Genomic DNA, 13,970 nt, shown 5'->3' with positions numbered 1-13,970 from the left:
CCATGCTGTCACATTATGTTTTTATTGTATTGTAGATGTACAGCAGGCAGGATTTAGATGTAGATTGATTTGGGTATAAAACTGGAAATCTGTCATCACTGGATACTAAATGGTGAATTGAATGAGAGCAGAAATTTAAAGAGGGAATTTTCCATGATAGCACCTTTATCAGTTTTTAGCACACAACCACGTACACTTGTTTTATATACTTCTAATAAAATACACGTCAACGTAGGTCTTAGGGAAATGTTATCCATGTGATTATCTAATATTTTGGTAATTAGTCTACCTTCTAAATATTAAGCCAAAATGCAGATACTTTATAAAGGAGTAGCACATGTGTTAGTCTTCTGTATATCACACAGCCTTTTCAGGAGAATAAAAAACAGAAGTTCTGATCAGACAGTAGAAGAAAAAGCTACTTTTGATCTTAGTCCATTCTTTCCTGACTCCTTTAAAGTACTCACCTTCCCATACTGTCAGCATGGCATGTCTCTCAGAGAGTCCTCATAGCAACTGTTACTTCTCCTGCAGTAGTACTTCATTTTTTTTTTCCCCCCAGATTCTGTTTATTAAGTATGGTGTATTAATATTGCATAATATTCCTGCAGAAGATGCTTGCGCTTAATTGCTGAAGCAATCTAAAAAGCTGCTACAAAAATGGTCTCTGAGAGCAAGCTTCAGGAAGAGGCTATGATAGATACAGATGAGACAAAATCCAGTAAGGAATGGTTACTCATAGGAGAAAGGGCTTGTTGCTACAAGACACAATGTACAAGAAACACACACAATAAACAGTGTTTCTGTGCATTAGGCATTGCACCAGACAAGATGGATAAGCTCTTGAGAAATCACGGTATTCCCGAGAAGGTTGCTTTAGCCCCTTCCAGTGAGAAAATTAAGAGATTGTTAGGGTGCCAGAAAGCATGAAAGTCCTTCAGCCTTGGCAAAAATGCCTACCAAGAGCAAATAAAATAGCTGACAATTTCTGTGTGCTCTGTCACTTGAGTGAATCACAGAATCGCAAAATGCTTGAGGTTGGAGGGCATCTGGTCCAACTCCCTGCTCAAGCAGGGGTCACCTAAAGCAAGTTGCCCAGGCCTGTATCCAGGCAGCTTTTGAGTATCTCCAAGGAGGGAGACTCTACAACCTCCTTGGGTGACCTGTGCCAGTGCTCAGTCATCCTCACAGAGAAAAAAGTGTTTCCTGATGTTCAGAGGGGACCTCTTGTGTTTCAGTTTGTGCCCGTTGCCTCTGGTCCTGTCACTGGGCACCACTGAAAAGAGCCTGGCTGCAGCTTCTGCACACCCTGTCTTCACATACCTATACACGTTGCAACTCCCTTGAGCCTTCCCTTCTCTAGGCTGGACAGTACCAGAGCTCTCAGCTCATATGAGAGATGCTCCGGTCCCTTCATTATCTTTATGGCCCACCGCTGGACTTCTCCATTGTGTCTGTCTCTCTCCTGCTGCAAAACTCAGAACTGGACAGAGCACTCCAGGTGTGCCTTCACCAGTGCTGAGTATGGGGAAAGGATCACCTTCCTCAACCTGCTGGCAATAAGTAATTGTTCTAGTGCAGCCCAGGTGAGATACCATTAGCCTTCATGGCTGAAAGGGCAAATTACTGGTTCACGATCAACTTGGCGTCCACCAGAACCTCCAGATCCATTTTTGCAAAGCTACTTTCCAGCTGGTGGTTCCCTAGCATGTACTGGTGCCTGGGGTTGCTCCTGCCCAGCTGCAGGACTTTGTATGTCCCCTTGCTGAACTGCATGAGGTTCCTCAGACCATTTCTCCACTTGCTCAGGTCACTGGATAGCAGCACAACCTTCTGGCATGTCAGCCACTCCTCTCAGTTTTGTGTCACCTGCCAACTTGCTGAGGGTACGCTCTGCCCTATCATCCAGCTCGTTAATGATGTTGAACAGGACGGGACCCAGTACTGACCCCTGGCATACAGCACTAGTGACTGGTCTCCAGCTAGACTAATCACTACCCTCTGGATCTGGCTGTTCAGTTAATTTTTCAATCCACCTCACTGTCTGCTCATCTAGGCCCTGCTTCATCAGCTTCTCTATGAGGATCTTATGGGAGACAGTGTCAGAAGCCTACTGAAGTCAGGGTAGACAAAGTGCACTGCTGTCCCCTTGTCTACCGAGCCAGTCATGACGTAGAAAGTTACTGGAGTGGTCAAGCATGGCTTCCTCTTGGTGAAGCCATGCTGATTCCTCCCAGTCACCTTCTTTCTTGTACTTCATGTGCCTGGAAATGGTTTCCAGGATTCGTTGTTCCATCACCTTCTTAGGTACCGAGGTGAGGGTGAGCAGCAGGTAGTTCCCTGAGTCTTCCTTCTTGCCCTTGGAGACAGGAGTGACAGAAGGACATACTTAAGTGAAAGGTTAAAAGGACAGCACTGGGAGGAAAAAACCCCAACAGTATTACTGTATCCCAGTTACCTGTCATCGACGTGACTGCAAAAATTTACGATGCCCATACTGGATCTGAATAATGAGCATGTCCCTGCTTCTCCACCAAAGAGATGCGCTTTATAGGTGAAAATATTTGTTAGAGGTTGCAAAGTTAATTCTTTATTTGCCTCCTTAAGTTGGTAGAAGTACCTAGTACCTGTTGAACTGGGATAACTCTAATGGGTTATTGTGGCTTTTTTTCAAAACAGGGACTCAGTTTTTCTTAAGGCAAAAAAAAAAAAAAATTCCAAGTTGTGCTAGATAATAAGCTGATCAATGTGGAGGATGCAAAAGAATTTACTCCCTAGAAGCTTGTTCTGGCATCGGGGTTTTTTTTAGTGATATTTGTAAATAAACAGTTTTCAGTAATCTCAGAATAATTTAAGGCAGAGAGCATCGCTTGCTTTCAATAGATACTCCAATGTGAGAACAACCTTGAAGAATAGCATAGTGGCCATTAGTGGCAACTGTGAAAAATGGAAATGTAAGGCCTGCATATCAAAGATGTTTTGATGCTCTGCTGTTTGCAAGAACGGTGTTTCACAAGAATGTACTACTACCATAAAACTGATTTTGAATGAGAAGCTGTTAATATATGAGCTGAACTAAATACATCTAGGAGTAGCTATAACCTCATACTTAATAAAACCTCACGTGTTGCTAAGCCAACCTTGAATGTTGTGTAAAAAAAAAAAAAAAAAAAAAAAAAATAGTAGCCCCAGTAACCTTGAAGGCTCCAGTTGAAAATAAATGCACAATATTGTGTACCTGTTCCCTTCATAGCAGATTTTTAATGCTATATTTAGTTTATTTAATGCTGCTTAGTCTCTTACTATCATGCAGCCTTTTCCCAAAGGACTTGACAAATAATAGTTTATCTAGTACTGATGTCAGTACTTAAAAATAATTGCTGTGGGATTCAAGCAGACTAGTATTAGAAACTGAGGTGAGTCTTAGTGCAGCAAGATTCCCAGGCATTTTTCATGCTATATTGCACCTCTGCAAAATGCGGTAGTCTTTAGATAAAGCACAGCACTAAATGAAACATTAATTTTAAGAAATGTCACTGCCTTGTTATGCAGTTTTTTGCTGTTGCACACTTGTGCTCACTCTGTGCGATATTTAGCTTTAACATCTCTAAAGATCACTCCCTACATAAAGCTTAGTCATGTATTAGTCCTGCTGGGGCAAAAGTACTAAAAAGAAATTAAACATCACATTTCTCTTTATGATTTGGAATAAAATTTTCAAGTAGCTCCAGTCTGACCGACTTTTTTTGTTCTTCTCTGAAAGTTTCAATACCTTGTTTATGCCAGAATTATATAGACTGGAAGGGACCTCTAGAGGTCCTCTGTACTGGAGCCAGAAATACGGCATGATCTCTACTATAGAATGCTTCAGTCGGGCATTGCTTTTCTTTATACCTTCAGCCAGCGGACCACAGTACAGTCAGGTAGCCCAAGATCCACGAGGCCAAAGAGAGAGCAAAAGCGTCTTAAGAAACGCCACGGTAAAGGTGTGTTATTTAGGTATTCTCAAATCAAGAACAATTGCATGCATGCAAGCTTCATGTTCTAACTTATCCTATTAGTGCTAACCTTACTTAATTTATTCCTAAGTGTAGGTGACTTTAGGGAAGCCCCTGTCCATCTATGAATCATGGCAGGCCTTAAGCACCAAAAGTATCTTCTGATACTTTCGCACAAAAGCCCTTGTATGTAATGTGAAACATCTTAACCAGAAATAAAGGCATATGGAAGTTTAAAGCTGTTTTAAATCTCAGACAGGAGGATAGGAAATTCCAGCAACTGGTGTTTGTCATGGTGAGAGGAGGACGAGGGGGGGATCCACACAGTATTGCAGGTAAAATTAAGGGTAAGAGGAAGGAATTTTTTTCTAGGTAGCTGCTGAACATTGCTTTGTGTGACCACTATTGTACAGATGAAGTACTGGTAAATTGTTAGGAGACTAATAGCTTCTTTCATTTTCCAGACAGAAGGTTAGTGGGTTGGTAAAAACCATGTAGCTGTAAAGGAGCTGAATAGTGCTTTCAGGAGAAAAACTCTATCAAGGAAATGAATGCAGTATTAATGTCTAGAAATATCTGCTGCACTAACATGCTCGAAAATAATTTTGCAGTCTTTCTTAAAGTAACTAACTGTGAAGTGACCTTAAAACCCTATTAGTTTAAGTACTGGCAAGGGAGCAAAATGGGAAAGAAACTGCTGATCAAAAAATATAGCAATGATATTGGGAAAGGGTATCTTAAAGGATCTTATTTTTATAGAAATTTGTATTTTTGTAACTTGTATCTTCATTGACTGCCTTTCTTATTTAAAGTGTGATGAAACAGAAATATGCATTTAATAATTATTGAAAATGTTATTTGACAGAGCAGAGAACCTAAGTAGATTATTCCCAATACATTTTTAAATGTTTAGTTTAGGTGATGAAATTTATTTGCTACAATAATAAGTACTAAATAAGAGAGTGCTATTTGAACTCTGTTTAGTTTTTACTAATGTGTGCAAAGTGTTTGGATTTCTCAGAAAGGTTTGCATTCTGAACCCACCCTGTCAAGTTTTAATTTATTTCAAACTTTTGCTTTTATGTGGTTATCATAAATCTGATCTGGAGTAATGAAAATTTGCACATTTAATATAATTCTTACAGTTTTGCTTTTCAGTTTAAAAACGTTTTTATTCAATGCTCACAATTGTTAAGCAGTTTAAGCAGAAAATACCGATTTCATGAAATCAAGCAAAGTGTCAGAAATGCTTCTTTTTACAGCTTCTGTGACCGTGATGTTCCTTAAAGAGTTGGAGAAGAACCAAACATGCAAAACTTTATTATATTCTTTTCTGAAATACTGGTAATTCTGAAAGATGTTCATAATTTAAATTATATGGTATGTTTACTGAGGTATGGTCAGTTGTAGAAAACTTTATTTTGAAGGGTCACTTCTAAAAAATTCTTTATATATAAAAATTTACTTTCAGAAAACATTTTTTTTTCTCATAACAAATATAATTTCTTTTCTCTGCAATACTGAGTAGCATTTGGAATCAGTCTGCTATCCGTCAGATCCCATACTCAAAGGTGAAAGTTGTAATACAGTATAGAATCAGGGAATCCATGGAATATTTTTCTAGCGGGTGGTTTTCTAAACAATTTTGGTCTTGAACAAGGTATGTTCTGATATGCAGTGGTTCAGTTTAAGATTTCAGCTTATTTTTAACCTATCCTGGAACTCAGATTTATTTTAAAAATGATTGCATACCAGTGAAGGTGTAAGGGTATTTTTTTACAGTCATGTGCCGCGTCCTTTATGACCATAACTGCAACTTATTCCATTGCGATAAACAAATATAAAAAAGGGCTTTTACTTCTGATACTGGAGCAGCATGTTTAATGAGTATTTTTGAAGCGCTGTATCTTTTTCAGAAAGGTTACTTTTGTGTGGTTTGTTTTTTTTTTTTCCTTTAAAGCCACAGAAGAAAGAGGATCAGCAATCAGAAGCTAAAGCAAGTCCAAAAAAGTCATCAGAAGCCACTATTGACCTTTTAGGACTTGGTAAGCAATACATAATTACCTGTTTTTAAATCAAACACAGGTATGTTGTTTTATATTTTAATAGAGATGCTTCTGTTTTATCTGTGTTTACTGATAGGTGAATTTGGAAACCATAAGATTGAGCTTATGAATTTGTAACTATAAAGGAAAATGCCATAGGGATCTGGGTATATCAATACTTGTGTTTTGCTAAGGAGAGTAATGAGCTCCTGTGGGAAGGGGAAGTTATCAAAGTGATCTTCAAAAGGCTTATGGATTGTGGTATTTCAATGTTTATGGTACAAGTGTACTTTTTAATGAAAACACTGAGGTCATCTGAATTGTATATCTATAAAATAACTGATACCATAAAATACCTATACTAATTAAAAAAACAGTAAACCGTCTGACCGCAGCTGACTATTATCTCATAAAACTAAATATATTGGGCATGTCAGTGTTGTGTGCTGACTGTGACCATCATTCTTTTTTTATCTAATAGACCTTTTTGTTTTCTGACTGGCAGGTAACTGTGTATTTGTCTTGTAAATAAACTGTTGGACCCAAATAATGTAATTTGCACTGTCTGTCTATACCATGCTTTTATGCTTTTTTCTGCTTGTTGAAGGTCATATTCATAAAATCTGTCTTTCATTTACCTAGTGTTACTGAAAGTGTGTTTTTTCCATTTCATAGCATCTTAAAATGGAATATTACAGTAACTATTTTATTTCCTTTTGTTGTTCACTGTTAGGGAAGGTTTCTAAGAGTTGTGAGTGGATATTAAGAGTATTCAATATGTATCAATGTCATGGTTATTCTTAAATAGCCACATAATTTCCACAGGATATTGGAAGAGGCTGGTAAACTTTTAAATGTATTTATTCTAGAAAATTGGCTTCATAGAAAAATGTTTTGTTGGTTTTTAAGTTTTGGTTTTAAGATATGAATAATGTTGCAAGAAAACAATAAATATCTTCTCTGTTTTAGAATTCACACTATCATTCAAAATGCATGTTATTTTCCCTTTGGGTGCAGAAGAGCTGTGAAATACTACTTTTGTACCGGTTATGTGTGTGTTGTGGTCCATATCTCATTCCAAGTAATCTGCCGCCATAGGCAAGCAAATCTTAATTAACACAGTAGAAGTTAGATTATGGATATAGAATGAACCTATTAAAAAAAAAAAAGAGGGTAATTTAGACTTGATGGAAAACTGATTTTCCTTTATTTTCCTTTACCAGACCAACAACCTAATTAAGAGCTAAAATTTAATCAATGTGTGGTTTTGAGATTGCTAGGATTCTGTATCCTTTTAGTCATGTTTTGGAATGAAACTTGGTAATGCTGTTTTATGATATGATAATAAACTCAGATTACATAGCCTAAATTGAGATGTAATATGCAACAGAAAGTGTGTTATAATTGGTGTTCAACAGCTGTGCTTCTTCAGTGAGATATACAAAGGGCAAAGTTTATAATTTGTATGTTAAAACCCAATAATTTTAGAGGAGGGAGTGTTTAAAGATCTTTTAAATAACAAATTGAAATGCAGTGTAATAAGCTAGTAGCACTTGGAATCCAATGAGCTGCAAATGAGATATGTGTTAATGCAAGCAGACCTACGTGTTTCATTTGGAGTGTTGTCTTTTAATTAATGCCGGCAGTAGACTCCTTCAGAGAGTATTAAAATGAAGATCACTTCAACCCAATATATCATAGAACTGTACAATAGCCCAGGTTGGAAGGGACCTTGAAAAGCCATCTATTCCAGCCTGTGGGAAGGGGAGCCCAGGTGAGATTATCTAGCGTCCTGTCTGATTGCATCGTGAAAACCTCAGGTGATGGAGACTCAACCACGTCGGTGGGGAGGTTATTCCAGTAATTGATCTCACGGTAAAAAATGTCTTTCTTATGTCGAGATAAAACCTCTCCTGGTGCAGTTTGTACACTTTGCCCCTTGTTAAGAAGATTGTGTGGCTCCTGGTGAATAGAGAGTCTCTGTCCTCCTTTGTAGCTGCCTTTTAAGTACTGGCATACTGGGATAAGATCTCTCCCGAGCTTTCTCTTCTCCAGGGAGAAAAGACCTAATTCAAGCAGGTTTTGCTCATCGGACAGGTTCTCCAGCCCTTTGACCATCTGTGTGGCCCTCCTTTGGACCCTCTGCAGTCTCTCTGCATCTTTCTTGAATTGTGGGGAGCAGAACTGGGCACAGATGTGGCCTGGCAAGTGTTAAATAGAGTGGGATAATCTCTGTCTCGGCTAGTAATGCCGCTGCGGATGCAGCCCAGAATCCCGTTTGTTGTTGCAGCGGCACACTGCTGATTAAAGTGTTTGATATGTCATATCGAGCAATATTAAAATGTCTGTGATTGCATAGCTCATTCTTCGTACTGAGCAGACATGTTTCTAATGAGGATTCGTTCTCTTAGGACTTCATTTCTGCAAATGAAGAACAGTAGCAGCTTTTACTAGGGCAGACCAGTATCACTTATGATAGCAGATTAAGTAATTTGAATGGATCACAATTCCTGCTAGAATAAATTTGGCTTTCAAAACAGCCCGACTTCTTGCAAAGTATTTTCTTGAGTAGGTTCAATGCTGGCTTTGGGTGTGGTGTTAACCTTTGGGTTATTGCTCTTTTTGTTTGTTGGGTTTGTAATAGTGACCTCATCAGAAGGTAAACATCCTGTGAGATAGGATTTATCCAGTGAAGATTGTAGCCAGACAAGATAATTTTCTAAAAATAGATTGTTTTTTGTTTTTCTTTACAAATTGCAAAATTTTCAAGATAATATGCTTAGGCAAATTGTATCTTTAAATCTTGTAACAGCACAGAAGGCATAATATCCTCAGTGCCTGTACTATCATGTTTGTGTTTCTTCTGAGCCGTTTAAAATACAGATTCATGTGGTTCCCTTGAGTTCCTTCCTGTTCAAGGGGTTTATTATTGAGATGCTGCTTGGATATTCACTTTTTGATGATCCAGCAACCTTCGTGGGTTTTGGCCTTTCGATTCAGAGTAGATTTTAGTTCAGTATTCCATACGCAGAAAGGTGGGAAAACAGACATGTACAAGCTATATAGTCTTCTACATATATATATATAGCTCTTCACAAGTAATAGAGTTGGTGTTCTTGCTGTGGAACCCCAAATTGCTTCCCTCTCTTCCCAAGCTGTAAGAAATCGCAGCCTATTTCTGTAGGCTAAATCTGAAGCTGCTTTTTTAGGGATCGCTACAATTATTTGCATCTTGTCCATGCTGAAAGAGTGCCTATTGAAGTTGTGGGGACTTAAAATTGATGCTAAAATCAATAATATGGGATTTCATAACATTGATTTTTAATAGGGGAATTACAGGAAACATTTTCCAGTGTGAAAGTCCCAGCACGTAAACCATAGTTCTTAAGCACTTTACATCATTGACAGTGCTGAATATTCATCTCTCTGGTGTTAACCTTGCGCTCTGTGCTTCTTTTAGGGGTTTTGTCTTACAAGGTAGATGTCTCCGCTTACTCCAGATTGATGTAAATCCAGTTTTTAAAAATACTTGTAAAAAAATTATATTATAGCTGTGTATGATAGTGGTAATCTTTTCTTGGAATATCACACAGGCAATTTTGGATATTCTGTTTGTCAAGGTATGTCACTTAGAAATTATTTCAACATTCAGAAAAAAGATAAATTACTATTTTTAAACTACATTACCTTAGAGAATTATCAGAAAGAAGGCAAGTGCGTTTTACATATTCTGTATCATTTACTGGTTAGATGTGCCCTTCATAGAATAGGCAGTTGCACATTCTGGAGTAACCATTGTAGTAAGTCACGATGAATGACCAGAAGAAAAGAGATGTGTTATGTTGTTGTGGTTAACTGAATGTGATGTGTGGGGCCTTCATCCAGCGTGGCTGGAGGTCAAGTATGATCTGCTAAAAGCTGCTTATCTGCTTGTGTGGGGGAAATACTCTCTGAAGGAATTCTGTGAAGTTTTGAGAGCTTAATCATGGTATGAAGTGTAGCTGGATGCTGCATAACAAAGAAATGTGCTTTTGTTGGTACTGTTTGGTAAGGACCGAAGCAGCATGGTTGGTCATAAGTTGGAAACCTGCATTTAAGATATAATAAAGTTAAGTTTATAAGTACATAAGTGTCATATATGCATATATAGATCATAGACTCATAGAACCATAGAATAGCTTGGGTCAGAAGGCACCTTGAAAGGTCAGCTAGTCCAACCCCCCTGCGATGAGCAGGGACATCTTAAACTAGACCAGGTTTCTCCAAGTGCCATCCAACCTGGCCTTGAACGCTCCCAGGGATGGGGCAGCTTCTCTGGGCAACCTGTTCCAGTGCCTCGCCACCCTCATAGTAAAGAATTTCTTCCTTATATCTAATCTAAATCTACCCTCTTTCAGTTTAAAGCCATTCCCCCCTGTCCTGTCACTACAGACCCTGCTGAAAAGCCCCTCTCCAGCGTCCTCGTAGGCCTCCCTGAGGTACTGGAAGGGGGCTGTAAGGTCTCCCTGGGGCCTTCTCTTCTCCAGGCTGAACCACCCCAGCTCTCTCCCGTCTTCATAGGAGAGGTGCTCCAGCCCTCTGATCTTTTTTGTGGCCCTTCTCTGGACCTGCTCCGCAGCTCCATGTCTTTTCTGTACTGAGGACTGCAGCATGGTCTCACCAGCACAGAGGGGCAGAATCGCCTCCCTCGACCTGCTGGCCATGCTTCTTTTGATGCAGCCCAGCACGCAGTTGGCTTTCTGGGCTCCAATGCACACTGCCAGCTCATGTCCAGCTTTTCATCCACCGGTATCCCCAAGTCCTTCCCTGTAGGGCTGCTCTCAATCCTTTCATCTCCCAGTCTGTACGGATACTGGGGGTTGGCCTGACCCAGGTGCAGGACCTTGCACATGGCCTTGTTGAACCTCATGAAGTCTGTGTGACCCCACTACCTGAGCTTCTGAACATGTTAACATTTGTAGTATTGCTGCTATGTTAAGATTATGGTTAGGTAAGGAATGTGCGTACCCGAAATAAAAACATTTATAACAACTTGAGGCGTACAGCATTGTTAGCTTTCCGGCTTTCCACATTTTGTTCTAAGAAGCATTATATAGACATGGCCTCCCCACGAATGCTTTTTCAGTTCTGTGAAGGTTTTAGCAGTGAATAACATTTTACTAATGCAGTTAAATAATTCCACAGTAATTTTGGACAGACAAACTTTGTTTGTACTTTTGCCCCAGATTTTGTTTCAAGTATTTAACTATTTCTCTCAGATTTACTTTTTTAGTAATTTGGTGTAATAAATAATCATATGCATATTCTCCCCCTGTTGCAGGTGTTGGTATGGCTGTCATGAGCAATTGTATATATAAAAAACACGTGGCAGCTTACAAACTTCTTGTAAATAGTTTGTCCCATAGAAAATTAGTTTCAGAAACGTTACACAAAGTTTTAGAGCAGATCTTTCTTGTTGTTTCCTTTTCTTGCTATCCCTTTGAAGCTTTTCTGCTGGTCACATGGTACAGATGGATACAGACAGATATACCAAAGATTAATGGTGTGTATGGAAGCTTTCATAACAAAAGGCAGCACTGAACTGGAAATTGTCGTGTCAGGCACTGATAAAATATATACCGAGAAACACTGTAAAGGTAAACTTCACTGGAACCCTAGTAAATAGCTTTTGTTTCTGATGTCAAATTTGAACAAGACTTCTTAATCTGAAATCAGAAGCAGCATCTGCTGTTGGCACAGTATGGCAGGCAGCAGGTGGATATTACCTGTCATGTTGTCAGACATTGTAAGAAGTGAAGATTTGGGACCACAGCTAGGAGCAACAGTGAAGAACAGCATCTATTGACTTGTCATGTTGCCTTCTCTGACCGAGCGTGGAAGCTCTGCCTTGCCAGCACTCTGGTTGCAATGGCTTCTGCCGCATCTCCATTCCTTGCTATGGATGCATTCTCCGGAAAACTGGTGGAAGTAGTGTTGATTAGAAGTTAGTTGTTTCAAAGTAATTCTGTGATGGCTGAAGCTATAAATTTCTCAGTATGTTCAGGGGAGGCCTATATAGCTTAGTCTGGTTATGACCTGTTTCCTGGAAAGACTGCAGCTGTGTTCCCTTCTGTTAAATACACATCACCCCTTCTAATTAGTTTTTAATGGTAGGCAGCACAAGTTGAATGAGAAGTAATATACTTAGAATAATTTAGAACTCGGAAGTCTGCTGGAATATCTTTCTTATGCTACAGAAATATTTTAAAATTAGGAGAGAAAGGAGGAAGTGCTTCCTAATCAGTGACCTGGTGCTTTGAAGCTGAGAATATCTGTAATCTCTGTGTAATTAGTGTGAACTATTATGTTGGAATACAAGTATGTGTATGCCTGCATGCATATATATATATATATTAAAAAAATTAAGATACTAATATTGCTACAAGTAATAAACTGAAGTGAAAACAGTTAGGCTTATTCTATATTCTAAAATTTAGTTCTTTATGGAATCTTTTAGTTTCAAGGGGGAATGTTTTCAAAGTCGCTTTTTAATAGATATAAATGTTCCAACTATTACATTTTTGAGAAATCAGTAAGACAGAATTATTTGTTAGTACTATTCATACAGCCGTAAAACTGTGTTGTAAATGCTAATTAAAAATGTCTGGTTTCTGTACTGATACAGACAGGGAAATATGTATCTGTAGTGTAAAATTCAGTAAGAGATGAAGGAGGTATGTATACTACCAAGTAACACATATACAGAAGTGATCTAGCAAAAACCTGTGGTTTTGTAGTATTAATTTGTAAGCAGCATATTAAATGCTTGAAAAATACTATGTTCTTGCAAATGTGTTCTCTTGTGAATGTTCTAAATATGTGAAATGCTTGTTTTAGTAAATGATTGCATTTAAATTGTCAGTCTTATATATTAAACTTTTTTACATTCAGGGAAACTGAACCACTTTGGTATATGACAAGAGAGAGACTTTTTAAATGCATGTGCTTCACTGAGAAAATGAAAACATTAAATTATTAATTCCAGACAATCCTTTTGCATGAAAATTATGCATCGTTCGTTCCTAAATTTATCTGAAACAGTGAACCTTTGGGGAGATGTTTTTGGAAGTGCCTGTCTGCAGAACTGACCTCAGAAGAAGCTTGCTACTTAAACTGCCAGATTATTTATTTACACACATCTTAATCTGGTCATTATACTGTCCACTGACTTCTATTCATCAGAGCAGAAATAAGGGAAGGAGGAGACCTTTGCACTAAGGTGTAAGTAGCTTTGTCATAATCATAGATGAGTTTGTAACTTTGCTTTTCAGAATTGGTGGAACAGCAGTTCTCCCGGCAAAATCAAATCATGATGTAGTAATAGAATTGGCTGAGGTGGCTACTTCATCCCTATGGTTATTGTCAAGCCGCTCACTATTTACTCCGCATAGAAGAGCTAATATTGCCAAGCCATTCCCATGGCCATTTGCCTTTGTGCAGTTGCTGGGTCTTAGCTCTTCCAGATAGCACAGTTATCTTCGTGAAATTTGCACAAGTTTGGGCAATAAATATGCTTGCTGAGGTTCAGTTTCTTGCAAATGCCACTCACTTGTCCTTCTCATATCCCTGCCTTCAAGGTATTTTGGTTCTCGTTATTGGATCTGCTTGCCATTGCTAACGTGCAGAATTTGGTCTCAATTTCCCATTCACATGAAGTGGTTTTGAGAATTAGCAAATATAAAGCTATTAATGTTCAAGTTTGATACATAAATTATTTTATACTCTAATTAAATATCTGAAGTAGTCACAAAAGCAAGCATCTAGCTCCCAAAGAATTGCAAATCAGCACCCTTCCACTTGGATGTTTCATAATTCCCTGTATGAAGAAGATGCAGTAAGTGCTTAAAAAATATGCTGTGGATTTTACATATGCTAAACTCGGTTCAGA

At 38.5% G+C, this 13,970-nt stretch overlaps 1 protein-coding gene across 5 annotated transcripts in view; it reads left to right on the top strand.

Moving 5' to 3' along the window:
* SMAP1 (small ArfGAP 1) overlaps positions 1 to 13,970 on the top strand; it is a 95,899-nt gene that overhangs the window by 67,152 nt on the left and 14,777 nt on the right. For all 5 annotated transcript variants that reach the window (XM_080388777.1, XM_080388776.1, XM_080388775.1 and 2 more), the window contains one exon: positions 5,959 to 6,043. In XM_080388777.1, the coding sequence (XP_080244903.1) occupies positions 5,959 to 6,043 (85 nt within the window). The remainder of the gene's footprint in view (positions 1 to 5,958; positions 6,044 to 13,970) is intronic.

This window comes from Falco punctatus (assembly GCF_963210335.1).
Source record: "Falco punctatus genome assembly, chromosome: 5".
Taxonomy (NCBI): Eukaryota; Metazoa; Chordata; class Aves; order Falconiformes; family Falconidae; genus Falco; species Falco punctatus.
Note: the sequence above shows the minus strand (reverse complement) of the source record. Positions and strands in the feature narration are given on the sequence as shown.